Raw genomic sequence first — 23,878 nt, forward strand, 5'->3', positions numbered from 1 at the left:
CCATCTTTGAATGAGGTGATTTTTAGACAATCGCATGCTTGCAACTCTGTGGCAATAATCTGAAGAAACAAAAGGCCTCTGTGCCAAAGGGAAATAGTTACCTCAGTTTTGCACAGAAGGAACAATCCAACATTTTTCTTTAGAAGAACTGACGGCTAGCCAGGCCTGACTATTCAACATCAGAGTCGGACCTCAAAAACCTTCTGGTCCTGTAGCCTATAAGAATATCATTTTTCGTCTGGGTCTCTTTAATGACGTTTCTGCTGTTTATGGACTCAGTCAGTCATTCTGGATCTTACTGAAAAATAAATTCGTTGTATTTTATGATTCTTGGTCTGACTGTGTTTCTCGGTCGAGGGCTATCCATCGTGCGTTCACTGTGATTGGTAAGTGAGTTAAGGCTCTTTCACATTATGTTCACTTTTCCAGCCCTGGAGCCATTTTCATTTTTTCTTGCCTCCCTTTTTCTTCCTGAGTGACTTCACACAGACCTTGATTCACACAGACAGAAACATGCACAGAATATTTACGGCACACGTATATGCCATCTGCCCACAGTGGAACAGCAGACGTCTTCATTTCCTGGTTGTGATTTTTCTGTGTTGTAATCCTGCCTGGAGGCTACGGCTGCTGCTTTTCTTTTTCTATTCATTATTACCATCAGCCTGGATTCTCTAGTCTCTCTGTTTCTTTTTAATGAGCCACAGTTTGCTGCTGACCTGGAAGAAAGATGGGCTCATTTACAACAGGAGTTGGGAGGATCTGAAAAGCACCTTACTGTGCTATATGTACATATGCGATGACTTCTAAGCACTCAAAAAAAAGAAAAAAAAAATGAAATCATTAAATCAAGCCCACCAAGCCCAATTAGCCCGGCCCACACCATGCAACCTGTTTTCATATAAAATATAGCCAAGTGAAGAGGAAGAGCCCTGATTTACTTTACGCTGTTCAATAAAAACAATTATGTGATTGAACTGAGAATTTTGAGATCAAAATGAATGACGGATTGATGATCGCCCAACAGAAAATCAATCAACATGTGTTTATATTCAAGACTATACAATATCACAAAGAGAAAGAAAAAAGGTTTTGACTGAACAGCAGAAAAAGCTGTAATATTGAGAATAATGTGGCTTATAAATGTTGGATGATAATTATATAGACAGTTTAACCTGATACCTAAATTACTGTTGACTAATTTAATTATATACTTACTAAATCAACTCATCCCATCAATTCCCACGAGTCTAATGCTCATTCTCTTTTCTTTCCAAGCTCCTTTGAACGCTCATTGTAAGGAAAATTATGTTTCATCAGGACCCTTTCATTGGAGGGGGGTTGCAAAGCAGCTTGAACAAGTGCAGCAACTTTCCATGAGCTTTGCCAGTTGGACGTGTAGCGTATCAGCTGATGTAAGCTGGCAGTGAAATCAGATCATATGTGGCTGATTTGTGGTTTGCTAACATTATATTTGAATAATATAAGATTAATGAAGATTAATCTTAATCTTCTTAAAGTCCGATTAACAAAAACACTTCTTATGTCAAATTTTTTTTTTAATGTATTAGATGTGCAAGGCCAGTATGTTTAGGAGATCACTGTCGTACTTCTGCAGAGTGCATTACATACCAACCACTGTGTATGATGCTGGATTGAGGACACAAATGCGAACCATGCCGTGGATAGGCGAGAGCATCAAAAGTTGCGTCTGGAATCTGTTCAAGCCACTCTCCTGGTTTCATGGTTATAGATCGGAAAGCTCCTGTTACCACCAAGACCACTTTGGACTCGTCCAGATCTCCTCGAATTGTTTCTTCAGCCTCTGGTAGTTCTTGATTTTTTCGTTCCCCTTCTTCCTGCTGTTCCTGTCACATCTATCAGAACTGCAGTCTTCTGTTCCTTGTCAGCCACCACGTCTTGCTGATTAGCCAGCAGCTGCTTGTCCTTTTTAGAAATCACAGTTCCACAAGACCTTAGCTGTGTTGTTCTCAACCACCTTTGGTCGGCTGCTATCAAGACTTTCAGATTTCTAGTCCATATGTTGTCGTTTCTCCACACTGTGTTGTCCCCCTCAGCTTACACAGTCTCAGATTGCAGCTTATATTCTTCATTTATTCTAAATGGGGGACCTGTGCATAGTCTGCAACTTAGATCCTGTCAGCTGTGGTAGACTCCTGCCTCTATGGACCTGCCTATTATTATGTCCTGCGTATTCGGTCCTGTTGTGGTGCTGCCATGATCTGTCCTTTAAGCCAGCCTTTTCTAGACACTGGTAGGATTTCTGGATGCCAGTCATTTCCTCTGTCTGTCGATGGTACATCTCATACGGATACTTAGTTGTCCATGATCGTTGTCCTGTCCCTCATCACCATCTGTCTTCAGCTGCCTGGGGGATTCTTGGAGTAGCTCATCTCAGGGGGCAATCTTCCTGACGGATGCTAAACGATCAGCGAGTCGATGTCTCGCTCATTCGTGGCATACAGCTTGATGTCATCCATGCACCGGAGGTGACTGATGGTCACTCCACTCCATAATCTATATTCACATCTACTTTTAGTGTTGAGCTGAGCAATATGCAGAGCAGCAGCAGGAACAGTCATCATCTTTGTGTAGTCTGCACTCGTGTGTTAAAAGTTGGCCTCCAGTCACTTCTAGACAAATGTCATCAGTGCAGTGAAAAGCACTCCAGTAACCATGTGTGGAGCATTGACTTACAGGCTTTCCTGTGGTCAATCCAGACAGTTCTCATGTCTGCCTGATCGTAGAGTTCTGGTGTACTGCTCTATCAATCAGGAGCTGGCCCTCTGGTATAATTTTACTCCATTTATGCCTTTTATACTGTATTTCCATGTATGTTCATATGTTTCAATGCATTATTGCACCTATTTCCCAGTTTTCCAAGCAAAACACAAAGAAGGATGGCTGAAGACTTTTTCCCAGCACTGTATTTATAATGGAATTCATATAAAGCTTTCAAAAAGATTCAAACTATTGTCATTGTGCCATTAATGGAGGTTTGCATGGCTCAGTGATCTTTGATAAGCCCCCTGAAGTGATATGAACACAGCCTCTCAAGTCTAATTTAGTATTCTGGTGGCAACACTTGCCTGCATTTCCACTTTTGCCTTCATCTGGCCTCAGTTGACCCTCATTTGTCATAATTACACCCTGCATGATCAATAAGCAGCATTAATGATCTTGCACTTTTACTCAGTTATCTTTCATCACTTGCCTTCATTATAAATTACCTCCACGCAGCTGTAACTCATTCCAAAGCAAAAACATTAAATCATGAGCTACTTCCCAAAGAATTGCTAAGTTGAACGTTTGTAACGCATTAGGAGAGAATAATTTGAGGTAAATGTTAAACGTATTCATTCCCTTGCTTGCTCCACTAATCAGCATTCAACCCCGTGCAGCAACCATAACTAAACTCTGATATATTGTATTATTGAAGAACAGAGGAGCAGTGGCAGACCCATAAAATCTGCAGGCGTTGGGTGCACGGACAGATTTCTCATAATGGTAATTATAGATTTGGCAGCAGTGAAATATGTTTCATTGTACGTGATGCAATTATTAACACTGGAAGTCTAATAGACAAGCCACATCCAGGCTTTGCCTGTGACTGCTGCAATAAGTCTGACTTTGTGTTCATGCACCAGTGATGCAGCTAATGCCTACACGTGTCCTGATTTCGTGCACCATCCGAGGCAGAATATACGTGGGACATAAAACGTGGACCAGTCGAGGCTGTAGCTCAACTAAAGGTGCCAGTGCATGCTGCAGTTATTCAACTCTGGATCTCTGTCCTATAATGTGAAGATAAGCTCTTCATCAAACTGGAGTGACTTTAACTAGCTCTTCATTTGGCTGGCTCTTTTCATTTCACTCAGTGTTTGAACCATTAAACATTCCAACAAGTTGGTTGAGCTGAAATTTTGCTGCCACTTGGGACCAAAGATGAAATCTGCAGCTTCACGTGGCTAAAATTAGCCTCAGCCTAAGATGAGGTTGAAGTTTCATTAGAAAACTTGCATATTGCTCTTAAGGTTTCCATCAGTCTATTACAAGCTAAGCTAACCGACCCCTCATCAGTCCTCACTCTTATTTTTGGTTTTGGTTTTTTAGTTTTCGGAAACACAACAGCTACATATTAGCTAATATATCCTGTCACTCTATTAATCTTTTTAGCAAATTTACACTTTAAAAATAAAATACACATAAAAACAAACAAATAAAAAAATAAATAACTACATATTGCTACAGCTTTTTGTTGTTTTTTCCCACCCACGATAACATCCTGTAAAAAATTTCTGCATGACAGAAATTTTGTGTCAAGTTTCATCAGGAAAATTAAACTGCTAAAGGTGGAAACAACAAACTTGAGGGAAAAACACACTGTCGAGTACAACTATAGACACGCTAGAGGTGATACGAGCAGCTGTTGATGTGCGACCCAAAATTAAACAAATGACTCTGCTGCAGAATGTGCCAGCTGCACTCCATGTGACAGAAAGAGAGTGAGATACAGCCCAGGTAGAAATGATTTTTCACCTTTATTATGGGACAATATTGTGCAGCTCCTGTTACAAGGATAAGTCACTTTAGTTATTAAAGTTGTTGGAGAGTTAAACAGCTATGTTGTACTTTTATTTAACACCTCCATTAAAAACACTGCTTGCATTTGACCCTGTGTACCCTGCTGTGGCTCTACTGCTGCAGAACAATGCTGCTGCTCCTGGCACCCTGACAGATTCACATTTTTTTAATCATCAGTAACTCATATAACAGAAGGATGCATTTCACCTACCCCTGGTGTAAATGACATTAATGTGAATTCATTCTTTAAATGCTGATAGAGTCTAAACCGTGTCAAAAACTTTGTCTGTCTTATTGTTGCTTTGGATGAACTGAAGCATCCGCTCGTTCTATTAACCGATGTGAAAACTGAACAAACACAACAAAAACTGGAAACTGATACAGTTTGTCTTAGAGTTAAAGTTGTGTCTTTGGAACATACCGCAGCATAAAAGGATGTAAAAACAAAAAAAGAGAAAGAAAGACTTGTAGTGAAGTCCAACACTAAAATATTTGATGGACATTTCAATTTGGACATATTTAGCCATAATATAAACAAGTGCAGAGTATTAGTGAGGAGGAAGAGAGAGCTGTTATGAAAGGGATGAAAACTGGAAAAGTGGCAGGCTCAGACTGCATACCTGTGCAGGTACAGAGATGTTTAAGAGAGAGGGCAGCGGACTTTTAACCAGTCTGTTTAACACAGTCTTGGAGAGTGAAAGGATGGCTGAGGAATGGAGAAGTGTGCTGGTACTGATGTGCAGAGCTGTAGGAACCACAGAAGAATAAAGCTCATGAGAAATATCATTAAGATATGAGAACGAGTTGCTGAAGCAAGGTTAAGAAGAAAAGTGATGATCAGTGAGCTGCAGAGTGAGCTCATGCTGAGAAACAGCACTAATGTTTGGATTCAGTGCTGATGGAGAAGTATAGACAAGCTCTTTGTGAATCTACAGAAGGCATATGATTGGGTGCCAAGAGAGGAACTGTGGTCCTGCATCAGGAAGTCAGGAGTGAAGTATGTGAGGCAGGTGGTGCAGGACGTATGAGGACCGTGTCACGGCGGTGAGCTGTGAGTAGGAGCTGATAGATGGGATGGCGGTGGGGGTGGGATTACATCAGTGATTGGCTCTGAGCCCCTTCTTGTTTGCAGTGGTGATGGACAGACTGACAGATGAGGTCAGGCAGGAGTCTCTGCGGACTCTGGTGAAGCCGAAGGAAGAAGCAGCTATATTGTAAACAATAAAATAGGGAACGATGTTTTGGCTTAATGCTGGAACCGGTCTTCTAACTAATGGGATGTTAGCCATCATCTCCTTCCTCCACTAGAAGGCATTTATGGTTTTATTCTGAACTAGTTTTGAAATTTAACCCTTGGGTTAATTTAATGTTACACAAACCATCCGTGGAGCGACCATATTGCATACACAGCACTTCTGTGGTCAGAGGATTAGTAGATGTGTTTGAGCCCCTGTCAGTCAGAAAATCAGCAGATTTCCTTTTGATCTTATTTCAAGTTGGTAATTAAGCTAATACTCAGCACATGAGGGATATAAGCTGTCATGTTCACATGAACGCTTGCAGACAATATACATCTCCTGTGGCTCAGGAGGCTGTGCAGTTGGGAGGTTGGTGGTTCAGTTCCCATTTGCTCCAGTCTGTGCGCAAAGCTATCACTGTGCAAGATAGTGAAGCCTGAGTTGCTCTCTGATGTGTTCATTGAAGTGCTAATGTTGGATAGAAAGCACCTCAGGCACAGAAAAAAAGTGCTTGTATGAATGGGTGAATGAGGCTCGTAAAGTGCTTGAGTTGAAAAGCACTAAATAAGATCCAGTCGATTTACCAGCGTGCCACGCTCTGAACTGGAGATTTTTATTCCTGGCTCTACTTAATTATGTTTGGATTTGTGTATCTGTGTTCATTGGATTTACCAAAACCTCTGCAGAAACGTCTGCAGGTTGTTCAGAAAGCTGCAGCTGATTGAGACTTCTAACTACTCCCATATCACACTGTTGCTAAAACAGTTGCACTGGCACCCAGCTAGCTTCAAAGTCCATTTTAAGATTCTGGTTTTTGCTTTTAGAGCCGTGCATGGACAAGCACCTGTGGACATCAGTGAACTTTTGCATCTAGACATCAGCTAGCTGTGCAGCACACAAGGCTGAGAGGGGAAGCAGACGGAGCTTTTGCAGCAGTGGATCCAGACTCAGCAGCTCTCTGCCTCTCAGCTACTCAGTGGTCTCTTTCAAAAAATTCAGCTTCTTATCTTTATTTTTTTAGCACCTCGGTTGTGAAGCACTATAATTTTTTACTTTATTTTCTTTACTTTATTTAGTATTTATCGAACAGTTTGAATAATGGAATAAGCTGATAGTTCGCAGTGCTGAACTGTATCACACGTCTTCAACCAAAGCGAAAAATCCCCAAAGTTTTCATATCGTTCAGACATCATCAGTAAGTAAAGAATTTATTTAGATGTGTCAGAACACATTCGTTTGAAATTTCCCTGGAAGAAGCCCACACAGGCACAGGGAGGACATGCTAACTCCACACAGGTTTTAACCAGGAGCCTTCTCCCTGTGAGGGGACACTGCTAAGCAAGACATTAAGAACAACTGCTGCTGTGCCAGCTGTGTAAATGCAAGCTGGCTCTGAGGAAGCTTGAGGGTTTTATGAAAGTCAAACAGCTGGAAGCCACAAACACAACTTCAGCTCACGTCACATCAAACCTGAAGTGCATCAGGTTCAGTTCAATTTTACTTATACAGCAACAAGTCACAACAACGGTCGCCTCAAGGCTCTTTATATTGTAAAGTAGACCCTACAATAATACATACAGAGAAAAACCCCACCATCATATGACCCCCTATGAACAAGCACTTTGGCGACAGTGGGAAGGAAAAACTCCCTTTTAACAGGAAGAAACCTCCAGCAGAACCAGGCTCAGGGAGGGGCGGGGCCATCTGCTGTGATTGGTTGGGGTGAATCAGAGATTCAATCATGATTAGCCTCACAGGTCTGTCTGCCTCCGCTGAAACGTGAAACAAGCTTAACCTCCTAAGACCCGAACTCTTCGACAGCATGCATTTTTAATTTCTCTTTGATATTTGGGCTGATTGGGGCCCGATGAATGTAAAAACATTCAAAATTACCAGATTTTTTTTCCCCTTATTTTTGTTTTTAAGAAAAATAAGAGCTACATGAGGATATTCATTTAAAAATTTGATAGAACAGTAGCAGTATAACGTCCTCGTAAGTGGATATCAGGCCCTTGTAGAGCAAAATTGGGTATTTTGGTCTAAATAACCCAAAATGTGATGTCCACATATGTGGGCGCAGGTCCTAGGAGGTTAATGTTAAAGCTAAAAAAGAAGCTTAATGACTGTTTTGTCCACGAAAGGCCGGGCTAATGCCACACGCTGGATGCGTGAGAGCTGGAAACATTAACAGTCCACTCCTCTCACACTGACAGCAGAACAGTGCTTTGTTTTATTTTATGTAGTTTTTATATTTTTAGCAGCCTTTAATACTATTTCCTGTAAGCTGTAGACATTCACGACGGCCGTCTACCACGCCACTTCATTTCTACTGTTTTCTGTCTTCTTCTGTTTAGACTTTTCATTTCTGTGGCCACGGTGTAATCATGTAAGCCTTCAGTGTGGCTTTAGCTTTAAATATACTGTTTTATTTCTATCTGTGCATTATTCTCTTCCACCAGACGTGAGACCTCTTGAAAACTAATGATTTATCATTGGAGTCTGTTTACACAGAATAACCCTGCGACTGAGCATCTTTGATCTTACACATATGATGCTGCTACAACCAGCCAAAGAGCTGCTTTGAAGAACTGAAAAATCAATAATTTAATGCATATAAAATCTTAATCTACATACAGAGAAGAGGCCTGTGAAGACCTTTGTTTCTGAAACGTACATATAAATACAGACACACTAATTTATACTCAGAAGATGTGTTTTATTTGCAGATCCCTAGAGGCAGCAATATATTTTTCTTAAAAGCAAGAACTGTATTGGTTTGCAAATGACACGTTGCAGCTTTCTGAATATGGATTTCCTCACTGACCGAGTTTCTGCAGTTTTACACCAAATAAATTCCAGTTCTACATGAAGTAAAAGATCAAGAAGACTTTGATTAGAAACCCCCCCCCCCAGAAAAAAAGCATCGTTATAGCATTAGAAGAAGTACAACTTGGCATGGATCACGACATCTACAGATGACACTGTGATCTGTAGCAAGAGTAGAAGCAAAAGAGCACATGTGTGTGAATGAGACGGAGACGGGTGTAAAGGCGAAGCTGCAAGGAGCAGGAGCAGAGGTAAGGAAGATGGATGAGTTTAAATATCTGGAGTCAACCATCCAAGAGAGAGTGCACAAGAGAGGTGAAGAAGAGAGTCCAGGCAGGGTGGAGTGGGTGGAGATGAATGTCAGGGGTGATTTGTGACAGAAGGATCGCAGCAAGAGTGAAAAGGAAGGTTTACAAGGTTGTAGTGAGACCCGCTCTGAGGTCTGGTTTGGAGATGATGGCACTGACAAAAAGACAGGAGGCCGAGCTGGAGGAGCTAAGATTTCCACTGGGATTAGAAGCGCGTACATCAGAGGGACAGCTCCGGTTCAGCGGTTTGGATACAAAGTTAAAGACACGAGGCTGAGATGGTTTGGACATGCGCAGAGGAGGGTGAGTGGAAATGCTGAAGATGTCAGGCAGGAGGAGGAAAGGACGACCTCTAGGGAGGTTCATGGAGGGAGTGAGGGAGGACATGCAGAGAGTCGGAGTAAGAGGGGGGAATCTTAGGGATAGGGTAAGATGGAGGAAGATGATCTAATGCGGTGACCCCTTAAGGAAGCAGAAGAAGATGTGCAAGTAGAACTAGACATGAAAAAAGAAATGCTGAGGAAGGTTTAAGGTTCTTACAGCTGTTGCTGTGGTCATCCACCAGTACGATCTCTTTGAGCAGGTGGGAAGGAGTCCTCTGGATGGCCGTGTGGATGGAGCGCAGCAACACCGACAAGGCCTCGTTGACAAAGATGAAGATGACACTGAGCTGGGGAAGGTCTGATGAGTAGGACATGTTTCTGCATCTGAGGGGAAACGCCAACATTCAGAAGCTTTGTGAGCCAAAATCACATCCTGTTAAATCCTTACAGGAGAACACCACCACACCGACACTCACCCGTCAGGCCGTAAATCTGGAATCGGGCGGGTGAGGGAGATGCGGTCGCTAAGGTAACCGTTGTAGCCATAGTACTTGAACTTCTTGAGGGCAACCCTTCGGCTTTCCGGGCCAAGGTCGTGACCCCAGTGGTTGAAGAGTGAGGAGGCGGGGTCTGAGGCTGCGTCTGACGAGGATGCCGCATCTTCCCCATCCTTCAGAGGAGTTTCTGTGGACAGAGAGAGGGAGCGGTCGATGACTAGGATTATACAGTCAACCCTTTATCACCCAGGTATCACACAGGCTGCCTGGACTTATTTTGTACCTTGTGAATGCTTTGTGCTTCTGTAATAAACCGAATATGAGCGAAAATCTTCTTTATTTTCAGAAACCATTTGAATTTTTGTCTCTAGCACCAACGGGAACAGAGTTACGCTCTCTCAGGAGAAATGACTATGACCAAGTCTAAGCGCTCCGTGTGGTTATCAAACAAAACCTGTTGACTGAGGGCTGAAAGAATCATTTCTGCAGCATCGGGAAAAAGGATGGAACTCAAATGCGATTGAAGAAACAGGGATTTTTATTGTCATTCCAAACAACACCATCAGGCAGCTGCGCAGATCCATTTCTGCAGAAGTGGAAACAAATCCTCTAACGTGCCCCAATGTGACACTATTTGGTTTTCAGATCAGCTCGGACCTCTGCGCCACACATGCACATGGTGGAAAACAGTAACAACCAAAAACATGCTTTAGGCATATTTGGTGGTTTGAAATGATCGATTTAAAAAATATATAGCATGCAAAGAGGCTTTAATGTATTCCGCTTTTCACTGTGCAGGCTGCAGAATTTGGATGCAGCAGTCTGTTGTTTGTCCGAATCCCCAAAAGATGGGGATCCTCTGAGAGAATGAAATATTCATGAACTGAGGCCGGCTGGAATTCCTCACTCAGGTGTGAAGGTGTTGAAAACACAGAAAGTATATAAGCAAAAACTTTTTTCAATCCATAAAAATGAACTCAACACCGAGCCACGAGACTCCAGCATGGAAGTCACGATCTTGAATGTGTAACATACACCACAGTGGTTTGAATGCTTGAAGTTAAACTCAAACAAAATAAAAAACAGAAATATGAATTAATTCAATTTTTCAAAAAGATCAAAAAGTATTTGTTTTCTTTTCCCATGACAGCGGTTGACAGTTGCTCAAAGCGCTGTCAACTTTTATAACCTGCTACTCACTTTTTTAAACCCCTTTTCATGGAGCCCACGTACTGTAGCGTTGGGCTGTCACGCTGTAAGACATTTGACATTTGGCAGGACCCACTGTGCTGTGCCAGGTTTGTATTTCACACAAGGTGACAACGTTTAGTACCTCCTGCTCAACAAGGGAAAGTTGGTAAGCTTAAAGTTCTCATCTACAACTTCCAACTGAACACTAAGCATCATCACGACTGCAACTCATCACCCAAGAGCTTGTTATGATTGTGGATTCAGGGTGCACCAGTCTGCCGCCGCATTAAAACCTGGTGGTTTTAATGCTTTACAAAACTTTACAAAGACACCAAGGCCCTCGCCAAAATCCCCCAATCCTAATCGGTTTTTAGCATCGGCACGTGTATTCTTGGACCTGTGGAAGTGGTTGCCGGCAAATTGACGGGGTCGTCCTTGGTTTGCGTGGAAGACAGTGACTCGTATGCAAACTACTCACGGCAAGAGTGAAAAAGTGTGACACAAACCAGAAACAGAGCATTTAGTAAAAGTAAAAGCTCCTTTTTAAATGTTACTTTGAAGGTGAATGTTTTCCACTTTTTTAAGTTTCAAGCAGAAAGTGAATTCAAGTGAAAGTCTGAGCTTTGAGCGTGCTCATTGGAAGCCTGCACATCTTTTATAGATATTGTGTTGTACTGTGTCTTTGCCCCCCAAACTATGTGCGACATTGCCAACTGCACTGGTCTGCATTAAATATTTAATAAGACAATATCCTTTATGTATGGGATAATTTTGTACTGAACTGACATGATGCCCAACCAAAGACAAATGTAAAAAAGCCTGAAAAAGAGGAGGGTCACACTCTGCTCCTCATATTTAAAAAAACAAACAAAACTGCATTGATCAAGATCAGGATAGCATGACAGGTTTATTGGGATTACAAGAATACTATGTAGGAGTGATGGGCAATATGTAGTGATTTGTTATTAAGGTGACATTGAAGACGTCGGTGGATGTAAGCTGAATTTTGAAGGATTGCTAACATCACCCCGCTCTGCACCCCTACTAAGTTTCATCAGAATTGACTAAAACATTTCGAGCTCTCACATTTATCACACCAAAAACACAACCTTCTCTGTGGAGGTAAAAAGAAAAGGGAAAAACAAATGTCCAACAAGAAATGGTGATACATTTTCAAACACCTGAAAGGTGATAAATTATTCACTTCTATGTTCGTGAAAAAAGCAGAGGTACAACAATTGTCCAAGAACTCAGTTGAGCTCTTTAGTCACTTTTTCTTTAGAGGGGATGACTAACAAAACACAAACTCCATCACGTGATCGTGACTGGCTCATGTTCTGATTGGGATGCTCTTATCACGGGTAATTATGGAACATCCCAGTAACATACTCCACAGGTTTAATTTTGGTTTCTGCAGTTTGACTTTAAGATTTTGACTCCAACCAGCCGACTATCTCTACTTCTACTTTCAGCCCTCAGTGGAGGACTGTGAAGTGCCTCCTTCCTGCGACAAATGGCTTTTTTTTTTATTACTTTGAACAGCAGTACTTCCCCCTTTGGTAATAACATACTCAGTGCCCTCGTGGGTGAAATGGCACCTCCCTCCAAGTCCACTCATAGCCTCATAATAAGCACCCTAAAAGCACTACAAATGATTCGCTGTTCCATTTTTCTTGGCCACAAATGCATTCTGAGTCATGCAAAGTTTTTAAGAGTTTTAAGTCACCTCATTTGCAGCCATTTATATTCACTGATGCATTTAGTTAATGCATTGTGCTTTTCAGAACAGACAAAAAAAGTAAAAGCTGGAGAGGGGAAAAGAAAGATGGATGGCAGATTGAACCCGTGTGTGTGTACTCTGTGCTCGGGTTGAGAACAGATGAGCAGAGGGAGTGTGCTGTGACCTGCACTGCACTGTGTTAGACAAACCTCATTACTAATTCAGTTGGACCAAGCTACCCTTTACAGCACAGCTGGAGGGCACATCATAGCTCTGTACAAGACGTCAGGGAGAATAAAGTGGGACAATGCTGAGGTTGTGTCCGTGTGCGTATTATACAGTACCAAGTGTAATATTTGTACAAATGATGTAGGTGCAACAGGGACACAGTGCTGACGGCGTGTGACAGTGTAATATTAAAGTCAAATTTAGCGTACTACAAGTGTGGGAATGTGTGTGTGTGTGTGTGTGTCATTTACTGTAGATTTCCACAGGAAAATCTGAGGACCAAATATGCTGTTTAAACATGACTGATAAACATCAATGGAACACTTTTTAATCAGAGAACAGCATTAAGTCAGGTAAAGTTCTGGGGTATTGATCAGTTAAGTAACAGAGGGGGTGTTAATCGGTATCAGCTGCTTTGGTGTTCGTGAAATTAACAACAGGAGCTCTAGAGGGGCAACAATGTCACAACCCCCAAAACAGGAATGGTTTTACTGGTGGAGGCCACTGACATTTTCTCCTCCTCATGTTTACAGAGTCTCACGAGCATGGAGGAGATTCCAGGAGATAGACAGGGCCGTAGAGGGCCCTTAAGCCACCAAAATTATAAACAGAGTCAATGAAGGTGGCAGAGAGCCCAACGCCATCTAGTGGGCCCTGAGCTCATCTGCCATAGAATACCAGAACTAGCAGTTCCACCATTGCCACCCTGTGATTTCCACAAATGAGAGCAGGTTCACCCTGAGCACGTGTGTGGAGAACATTGTGCTGTCTGTAAGTGTGACGGCTTTAGTGATGGATCAGTGATTGCATATCCGCGGAGGGATACACAGGCCTATTCAGGTTTGGCAACGCCACCCTGGCTGCCATTAGGTATCAGGATGAAACCGTTGGACCTGGGCTGGGACGAGAAATATGCTTTAAAATTCAACCGAATTTAAAAATACATCTGCACTGCTGCAGCAAACAGTGCAACTTTGTCCAGTCGTACCCTTGTGGGGCGTAGGAACTTGCCGCCACATCAATATCTGCTCAGCTGTAATTACACACAACACAATGCACAAATCCAGAAAAGAATGAGAGTGAGGTAACACAATTTGAAAAGAAAATCAGCATTTATGGCCTTAAAAAGAAGCTTTGGTGATGCAAAGGAGGAAAATGTCATCTACTAATCTAATAAAATGGAATCTAGAAAGAAACAGACAGGAGGAACAAAAAATAATGATGACAAGAGCACAAAACACAGAGGACAAAGAAGTGCCGACAGGATGCTGAGTGAGGTACGAGAGAGTGATGGAGAGGGCGAGAGGCAGAGAAAGTGATGAGGAGAACAAGGATAAAAGGGATGTGACAGAAGGTATTCATCCCCAGGCATCTGTAAACTAGGAAACCCTGAGCTTTGTCTCTCCAGATTGTGGAGAGACACACTTTTATTAGCTCACACACACACACACACACACACACACACACACACACACACACACACACACACACTTCCTGCAAACCTGAGGGCATCAGAGCTGGACTCCCTACAACCTAATGGATTAGAAATGAGACGCACTGCTGGGTGACAAAGTGGCTCACCTTGTCTTCCAGTCACTTTATGCAAAATTGACATACGATTGGCTCAGCAGGCTGCACGCTGCGACCGGCTCTCCAGCCTCAGCACAACCTCTGCAATCAGAGCTGAGATCAGCCTCAATCAGGACTGAGAGCAGGACTATTCCAGATTAGAATCACTGTAAACAATGTGCGAATGACTACCAAAAATATAGAATCTCTCTTCTATAAACACTTTTATTTGGACAAGGGGTTGCAAATGTTTGATTTTGTATATTTTGGATGTGAAATCTATTGTTATCCACTTTTACTGAAGCTCGAACGAACAACGTGAATACATATATAGTGGCGGTCTCTAAGAAATGTTCCTTTATTTAAAGTAAAGTAACAGAAAAATTACATTAAATTAATCAAATATGACAAAACGACATCATTATTAGTAAATCACTGAATATTTGAACCTATGTAGAAGCTTTTTCACGAGTGTGTTTCAATGGCACACTGTGTTACCTAATGCTAATCATCATTTTAAAAGGCTATTTGGTTATTAGAAAACGTATTTAGAAACCTGTTATTACATAAAATAATTAGAAAAACACATTTGTTTAGCTGAGTGTCTGCAGCATCAACTGTTGTCAGGTCAAAAAAATAACGGTGGTCTAAAACTAATCAGAATGTTTCCTCCTGAAGGGTTTTCCCTCGACTCAACCGCTCTAACTGCCTCTAATCAGAATAAAAGACAAGTTGTAGGCCCCAATGTAAAACTGTGCGAGAGTTTATAGTCGGGGAATCGGATGCCTCGTAGATCCGTGACAGCCAAACACTGACGTACCTACAGGTGCTCAGTTCCCTTACTTTATGACCTCAGTAAACACTTTCTGCATCAGTTTATGGGCTCTAGTGCTAGTTTGAAGTCTTAAAACAATACAGCATGATGTCCTGAATGATAAAGAAGGTCATTACCAACCATCCTTCTTCCTCACTGCGTCACATTTAACAAAACAAAACCAACACGATAATAGCAAAACAGACAGCATGAGGCTTCACAACAGGGCCACGAAACTGGAGGATACCAGCGTGGCTGCATCTATCTTGTATAAACAGTCTATAGAGTTCGGAAGAAATACAACAACAACCCATTACTGCTGCTGAACGCCTCCTAAAAGCTGCTTCAGACACATTCTGACAGTTTCTTCATCACCAAAGCTGCTACCGGCATCATTTCTGAAAATACAAAACATAACAACTCCAAAGCACTATTCTGTTTCGATGATCATGTCATGTAAAAATGCGGTGCTCGTTCGGCATGATGGAAAACGTGGCCACCTCCAGCACGCTGCTGTCGCTCAAACACCGGTTGGGTAACAGCACGATCCGTGAGAGCTCACCAGCTGGGCTGCCAGTTGAGGTTTGATTGACAGTCAGCTGGTAGATGAGGAGATGAAGTGTTGGATGGCAGTTTTTTAGAGGGAAGTGGAATTCAGTAAAAGGGCTAAAGAGTTACTAAAACGAAACTGCGAACAAAATCCAGGAATATCACAGCTGCACAAAGTCTGGGTCTGGATCTGTTTGTGCCTTTGGCTGTCAATCTTCCAACCAAACGCCGACTCGCAAACATCCACTGAAGAACGGAGAATAAAATAATCCAGACACAGAAGAAGAATGCTCATAACTAAAGCGATGGAGACGTCTTTGAGGACAGAGTCGCTATTATTAGCACACAAGTACGGGGCCGTTAGCGCGGAGTGGAACTGCTGGAGGGTTGTGATGATGATTCAGAGCTGGATCTTATTTAGGGAGGAATAATTGAATGATGTCACGACAAAAAGGAGATTCAGGATTTGCAGATTGTATCCTATTAGCAATCAGCTGTTATTTTGAGGGAATGAAATGCTTGGAATGCTTGTTTTTCATTCTCTGCGTTAAATCTCAGTGTAAAATCAGCAGCCTTGTGTTCATTCAACCCCATTGACTGTGTGGGATACAAACAGCTTAAACCGACGAAGATGTTAAATGGGACATGAGCCCGATTTGCAAAACACCATGCGTGGATGTAAACCCCCCCAAAAAACACGCAATTAGACCTCCGCACATCCTCTGTGTACTTTCAAGTTGCTCATCAGCTCTGCTCCGAAACACTGCTGTTTTGCAGGAACCTATCCCAGCAGGCTTTGCGCTTGTAACACAAACATGCGCCCACACACACCCGAGGATTTGAAAGAATTTGTTTTCGTGGAGAGAATCTCATTTGCTCTGCAAGCCCCGCAACATTGTCTCCCCGCGAAAGCTTTTTGTGTTCCAATATTTAAAGAGGCATAAGGGAAAACACAGGCAATTCATTTGCCTTTTGTATTGACTCCAAGTCCCCTTCAAACCACACGACGGCTTCTTTTTCGTATCACAGCGAGAGATGACTCATAAAAAGTGCTTTTTCCATAGCTTGCTATGCGTTTGATTGTGTTGCCAAGAGCATGCTCGCACAAGAGTCATTTGCAAAATGTTGTGTGGCCCCCAGCTGGGGCAAAACGGGAGCCCATCTGAAGATCCCCAAAGTAAAGGGCAACTAGCTTTCCCCCCGAAGTTTCTCGCTGCTTATTATACAACGACACATACTGACAGAGAGAGAGCGTGATGTCTCACAGAGAGAGCGAGAGAGGGAGGGATGGGGGCCTTTGTGCCAGAGTTCACACATGATTAATTTAATCAAGCTGTGAGCAGATGGTGATCTCTGTCTTCCTCCTCTCCCCTCAGGTATGAATAATGTGTTTAATGGATCACACCTGGACAAGTCAGATCTGTACTTACAGCGAACTACAACAGAGTGAGAGGGCGCAGACGCGTTAGCCATTTTTACAAGTGGATCTTGTTGCATTGCTGGCTTCGTACGTTTAGATCGGGGCATTTTTAGCAATCAAACCTCTGTCTCCAGAGGAGAGGGAGGTGTCGCAGGCAGAACTATACGCCGCACGATATCTGGCACTTCCTGCGCGAGGAGGAGCAGCCCGGCACTGGAGGAGAACAGCAGTCTTTCAAGCGCAGATGGATTTCAGGAACAACAGTAGTTCAACATTCTGGGAAATACCCGATTGCTTTATTTCCTCAAGTGAGATAAGAAGATCAATAGTAATCTCATGTGTAGTACAGAGCGAAAGCTGGGATAGTGTTCAGTCTAGCTTAGCATAAAGAATGCGGGGGGAAGGAGACAGCACACATATATGTCCAGAGAATTAGAAAAAACAACAGAAATCACCCCAACTACCACAGAGCCTAAAAAGATGAGTTGGAAGTGTTGCTGGAGCTGCTACTTGAAAAACAGATGTGTTGCAGTCCTTATGAGTGGTTGGCTGAGCATGTGCTCGCTGTCACTGCATGCTGAAACCTGGGTGTCAGTCTTTATATATGGTGCACATTTCAGTCATACACTTATTTCATGCAATCAGCTACTTCTAACTCTAAAAATCATTTGGAAGGTCTGTATGCAGAACAAGCAAATAATTCACTTCATTGTTTTCTTTCAGGTCCCAAAACTCCAAAGAAAATTGTGAGATGAAGTTCAGTCCTCAAATTAACAGAGTCGTGGTCTAGCAGAGAGCTAGGAGGTCAACGCCAGTTTAAAAGGGTGATATATATAAAGTTCACTGCCATACTTTCTAGAAAGAGGCTGAAAATATTTTTTCACTTAATATTTAATATTAGGAGCTTTGACACTTTCCCACTGGCTTTATTGCTTTTCACCCTAATGCTCATTTTCTGTCATTTGCAGGTGTAATCATATATATATATATATATATATATATCTCATATATATATATATATCTCATATAATCATACCCAAACTTGAACCATAATGTATTCAAACATGACCACACGGACACGACAGCTATGTATATTTTGTAAGAATAACACAATTAGTGTGTGTGTGTCCACTCTCCACCCATATCAAACATGGAACATTGTTCACTAACGCAAACATTATACCTGCAGGATTGCACTCTGATTCATAAAATGTCTTTTTTAGAGCAAATGCCACAAAGCATGTAATGTGTGGTTTTACCGGTGATGCTACAGAAGAAAAATCTCCCACTGTTAGCTAACTAGCACTGATGTCAGATCCTCATTTTGTGGCTGAAATGTGTCCACTTCAGAGGTCCATGAATGCGCCTCCTATCACTGTCATGCCATGTTATGCTTCTCAATACCCTTTCTCGCCTGTCACACACACTCAGGAGGAAGCTGCTCTCATCATCATCATCATCTCAGTCTGGTATTCCATGGCTGATGCCAATTGGGCAGAGCACAGGGCCCACTAGATGACGCTGGGCCACCTCTATGGAGTCTGTTTATGATGATGGTCAGAGATATTCACACCAGTGACCTGCTGGAGGTCATTCTGTGGCTCTGGCAGTGCTGATCCTGTCCCCCTGAGAAACAGATACATGTCCTGGGTTAAGGGCCTTCTACGACCCTGTCCAGCACTCCTAGAGTAACTGCCTGTCTGCCTGTAATGGAGACACAGCAAACCTTCTGGATTTGCCATCCTGCAGGATTGGGCTACCTATGCAACCTCTGTAGGGTGCAGGTATCGCCTCATGCTACCAGTAGTGACACTGACCCTAAAACTAGAGGGAAAAAACAGTCATAAAAGATGAGGAGGGTAACAAACATCAGCGTCATCCAGCTGTAAAGCCATCCCTGTTTTGGGTGTTTCTCATTGTCCTCCTCTGGTGTTCCTGTTGGGCTTCTTTAAATACAACAGTCATGGTTAAAAACATTCATGTAATGAAGCAGATGTCTGAAAGGGTCTATTCAGCTGAGGACTTTGAAGAAGATGATGCAAGACATTGTTCATAATTTGCTGTCTGCAGTTAGCAGACTTTTGTAAGTCCCTACTCCCTCTCTGCGATAACCCTCACCTCATTGTTTACTGTGGAATAATCCAGTGTGTGTTTATTTTCTCCCTCTCTGCGCCGTCTCTCTGACTCAAAAACTGACAGACTGCAGATTAAAGATCAGAGAGGCAGATTCCATTATGAAGCCATTTCCCTCCTTTACCATGCTAACAACCTTTTAAAACCATCTGCCATCATTTTCTCCCCATCACGCTGTCTTCATAGTGCGATGGCCGCTACAAATGACTTCCATCCCTTCTTCCTGTCTGTCTCACAGTCTACATACTGTGTCTGTGCGGGCGTGCAAAGATAGCTGATCTCGTTTCCCTCTTCAGCTCAGTCACAAACATTATCCATAATGGCTCTCAGGGGAGACGCACATACTGTGATGCCAACACACACGGGAACAAGTGTGTCCTTAAAAAACACACCACGGGAATTGTTCGTGACAAGAGGGAATTCTACGTTTTGATCGAAGCTCGACTGAAGTCTGGATTCTCCAATCGCTCACTTTCAGAAATCAATACAGATTGAGTGGGTCTTCCTGTAAATCCATATGGCTTCCTGCTGCAACAGACGGCTCCACTGCTCCACTAATTACATTACAGCAGCACTGATAAGGTTTCATTGTCTCATACGGGAGGATGATCGGGGCAATATGATTGCTGTAAAAGACATTTCTCGGAAAAGTTTTCTTAAAATAAACGAGACGCAAGACGAGGAGAGATTTTCTTATCATACACAGATGATACTGTGTTCTCGAATGTGCTCGTTCTACTCTGAAAACAGCTGGATCTGTTTCATGGTGAGATGAGAGAACGTTGGCCGCTTCAGAACATACACGTGCCTGCTTGAACGTACCCCCACCCTCACACCCCCACTTGTTAAAACAGCAAATGAAAGGAACAATTCAAAAACAGACGATAAATCAAAGCGTGCAAACAGCCATCCAAGAACGGATGAAAACCGCTGGCATCAAGTTGAAAGTCACGCGATAACACCAATCAGACACAACACCTGCTTGATTATGCAGTGTTTTGTCAGTCGTTATGTTCCTTGTTCTTCTAAATTCACTTTCCACCAGTGTAGTGCGAGCACAGTTTGCCAAGGTAAGCTAAACACTTACTGTATGCACGGGGAAATGATTCTGTTATTAGGGAAAGCAAAAGCTACAAGTTTAGCTACTCTTCCTGTCGACCATTGTTACACTTTAAAAGAGTTTGAAAAAATGTAACAAAGTTCAAAAAGAGATTAAAGAAGCAAGATGCCATAATTTAATTCTTTAATGGCCAGCTTATGTTTATCAATAACAATATCTACTCCATAGATCATCATGAAGAAAGTTGCACAGGAGAACAGGCTGTAGAGTCTCCTTTAGCAGGAATAACCTGAAGTAAACATTGTCTATATGACTTTATAAGGAATCTATCGCAGCATTATGGAAGAATTGTAGCCCCACTTCTTTACTGTTACAGCGGAGTTTGAGCCATTGCAGCACCTTGACTCTAGAATATTTTGGTATACAGAGGAGCTCACGGTCAACTCACTGAACCCAAAGTCACGTCCCAGATCATGTGACTGCAAAACAAGCCCACATCAACCTTGCATTATGGCCAAACTTCTCCAAACAAGCAGTACTTCAGTCTATTTCTGTAAAGGGAGTTGGTTCTCCCTGTGAAACATTCACTCACTGACCTGAACAATCCTCCTTTATGACCCTTATAGTGACCATTATTCGCAACTGAACTTAATAATTTACTTACAACCCTCTTGTTGTGTGCACCCCCACCCTTACTTTAGTATTCCTGGTCACAAGTGACCAGTTTTAACAGCTCTTAAATTAACATAAGAAACATTTTTCACCACCAAATTCAGTTCAGTGGGTTGTTCAGTAAGTCGTAAAAGTGGGCCTTTCATTTTGTCATTCAGCGGGCCATTCAGGGGGTCAGCAGCCAAAGGTGAGGAAGGTGGGGAGTGGATGCCCATTCATTTCCTATCACTCTTGACCGGGAACACCACAGATGCAACAAAGTTGATTAAAACACTCAAAATTCAACGAAAGAGGTGCTCATCACTTTTATATGTTCAAGTGCACAGTGGGGATGATGTAAAACACAATATTTCTGAGTTTTTGAATTTGTAAATCGGTAAGAAAATGAAAGCAGTGACTCAGTCCATGAACTCACGTGGGTTCATCGAGGTCAGCTGAGGTGTTTTTTGCAGCCACAGGGTTGCATCATTGCAGCCATTAGAAAGAGTAGAGTCACTAATGTGAGAGCTGAACACAACAAACACAATTTGATATAAATCTATGGCAAAACACATAGTAGAACAAAGCCATGCTAAACAAACGTGTTCATGAATCTCGAGCCTCAAGTTTCAACCTAGCTTGACTTACGGCCTTCCTGAACGAAAGATCTGCAAACTTTTGTGGTTGTCAGTTTTATTTAATCTGGAAAAAAATAGATAATAACTAGAGAAAAGAAAAGACTTTTTTTTATAGCCGATTAGGTACACAGCCATTATGAGAATCATCATCAATAAGCAAAATACATGACCTGTTTGAAGTGCAGAACATATGGTTGGACAAACACACACACAAAAACAAAGAGTTTTTAGATTTATGCGAGTTAAAATCATGTTAAACAGGCAGTAAAAACTGCTGTGGGATAAACAGGCAAACAAAATAACAAGTGGCATTTCCTCCTCTGTGACCCTCGGCATATTCCTGGTTGAAAGAAATAAACAAATTAGATCCAGAGAAATGTCATCTTTATGCAAATGAATTGCTACCCCCAAAACAATACCGTCCAGCAGCCCCCCCTCCTAGCACACATCAGCATTTGCTGCGTTTAAAATATTCAACAAAAACAGATTGGGAAGGTTTTTTGTTTTGTTTTTTTCCTTCGTCTGAACAAGACATTTGCATTTGCAGCAGTGTGTTTGCTTTAAGAGTGCAATATGCTTGAGTTCTGGGGGCATAATCAGAGGAACAGAAGGGCATGCATGTTCTCTAAAAGAAGAGACCCTGGAGACACTGAGAGAGAAAAAAACTGTTACTGGCGCTTCGGGAAGCCAATTAGCACACAGCAGCAGAACAGCAGGTTTGTTGTAAGGAGGGAAGAAGAGAGACGAAGAGGAGAGGATTTAAAACATGTCAGACTTTTGTGTTCTCTGTACGGTAAAGAGTTAAACTGTTGCTTGAAATACAGATATTCAAATCAGTCTGAGGTTTAGCTCATTTAGACAAACAGAGAGAGGTTCATAAAGATTAAAGAGGTAATTGTAGCCTGGAGAAAGCGACAAAACGCAAAGGCAAACAGCTACAAAAGCCAGGTGGTGGAATCGGAGGAGCCGTTTCACCGTCACAACCCGAGCCCCTGAAATCATTCACGCTGTCAGAGCTGACCGTGACACCAGTAAGTGTGAGGAGAAAGATATGCTTATTCATAAGAATGAAGGCATTCTCTTTAGCTTCTGACCGATTTCACCTCTCAAATACGTTCAGCAACAAATCTGAAAAAGGTTAAGAACAAAACAAACACAATAAACGGCTTTGGGGAGACTTGAATTCAACAGTACTCAGAAATCGTATCACAGACTTTGGAGTCAACGATGAAAAACAGCTTGCATTAATAAACTGGGAGAAGCGTATGCTGAAGCACACCATCGTTCTGCCTCTTCACTACAATCTTGTAGGATCGATGGCGTCACGGTGCCTACAGAAGGAGGTAAAGTTAGAAATTTGAGCCAAAGGAAAATCCCAGAGGTAGCACACACCTGGGCCTAACCCTGATGCTCAGGTTTGGCACTGCGGGCAGATGTAGACACAAGCCTAAAGTCAATGCGAGCTGCAGAGGCTTGACATAGAGCGAGTGCTTTCTGGGTTAGACGTGGGCCAAATGTCACAGCACACCTGGCATCTGGCTGAGTCAAGGCAGCCGTGCTCACTGTGAATCATCGCTGTCAGGCAAAACCAAATGTTGCCCACAGACCGCTGCCGATATGGCCCAGAAATGAATTACCATCTGGAGTCCACACTCGGCACCACGAACCAAATAGTTTCATGGGCTGATTTTCATTTGAATTCGGGTATATTTCCACGTTTAGACTCCTGCTGATTAGTTTTGTGACTATCGTGTAATAAAGAGAAAATGTGTTTTGAAGAGTCCCTTTGTGGTCTTTGAGCGTCTGGCCTTGTCAGTGATGGCTGGAGGCCTCGGCGTATCATGTTTTATGCCACGATGATGCTTAGATTAGATGCAATTATGTACTTGTGACTAGTCCCTGTGACAAAACAAATGGGGACATAATTGGGTTTACCCCTCAGCTGTGTACTTACTCTGCCCGTGTATATATTTATATTGAATTTGTGCAACAACCTCACACGCTGTGACAAAGCCTCTGTGCCAAAAACACAAGAGCAGATTCCTACAAACACAAAGCAATTAACTGTCCTTCATGAAACCCAAACATGACAATGAGCTGGGCGATAT

At 42.4% G+C, this 23,878-nt stretch overlaps 1 protein-coding gene across 1 annotated transcript in view; it reads right to left on the minus strand.

Moving 5' to 3' along the window:
* The window catches only part of galnt18a (UDP-N-acetyl-alpha-D-galactosamine:polypeptide N-acetylgalactosaminyltransferase 18a), a 175,442-nt gene that overhangs the window by 74,930 nt on the left and 76,634 nt on the right, over nucleotides 1-23,878 (minus strand). Inside the window, exons 2-3 of the mRNA XM_005748283.2 lie at nucleotides 9,777-9,984; nucleotides 9,518-9,684 (exon numbers count right to left, since the gene is read on the minus strand). Of these exons, the coding sequence (XP_005748340.1) occupies nucleotides 9,518-9,684; nucleotides 9,777-9,984 (375 nt within the window). The remainder of the gene's footprint in view (nucleotides 1-9,517; nucleotides 9,685-9,776; nucleotides 9,985-23,878) is intronic.

This window comes from Pundamilia nyererei, unplaced genomic scaffold, assembly GCF_000239375.1.
Source record: "Pundamilia nyererei isolate P.nyererei 1_Seehausen unplaced genomic scaffold, PunNye1.0 scaffold00218, whole genome shotgun sequence".
NCBI lineage: Eukaryota > Metazoa > Chordata > Actinopteri > Cichliformes > Cichlidae > Pundamilia > Pundamilia nyererei.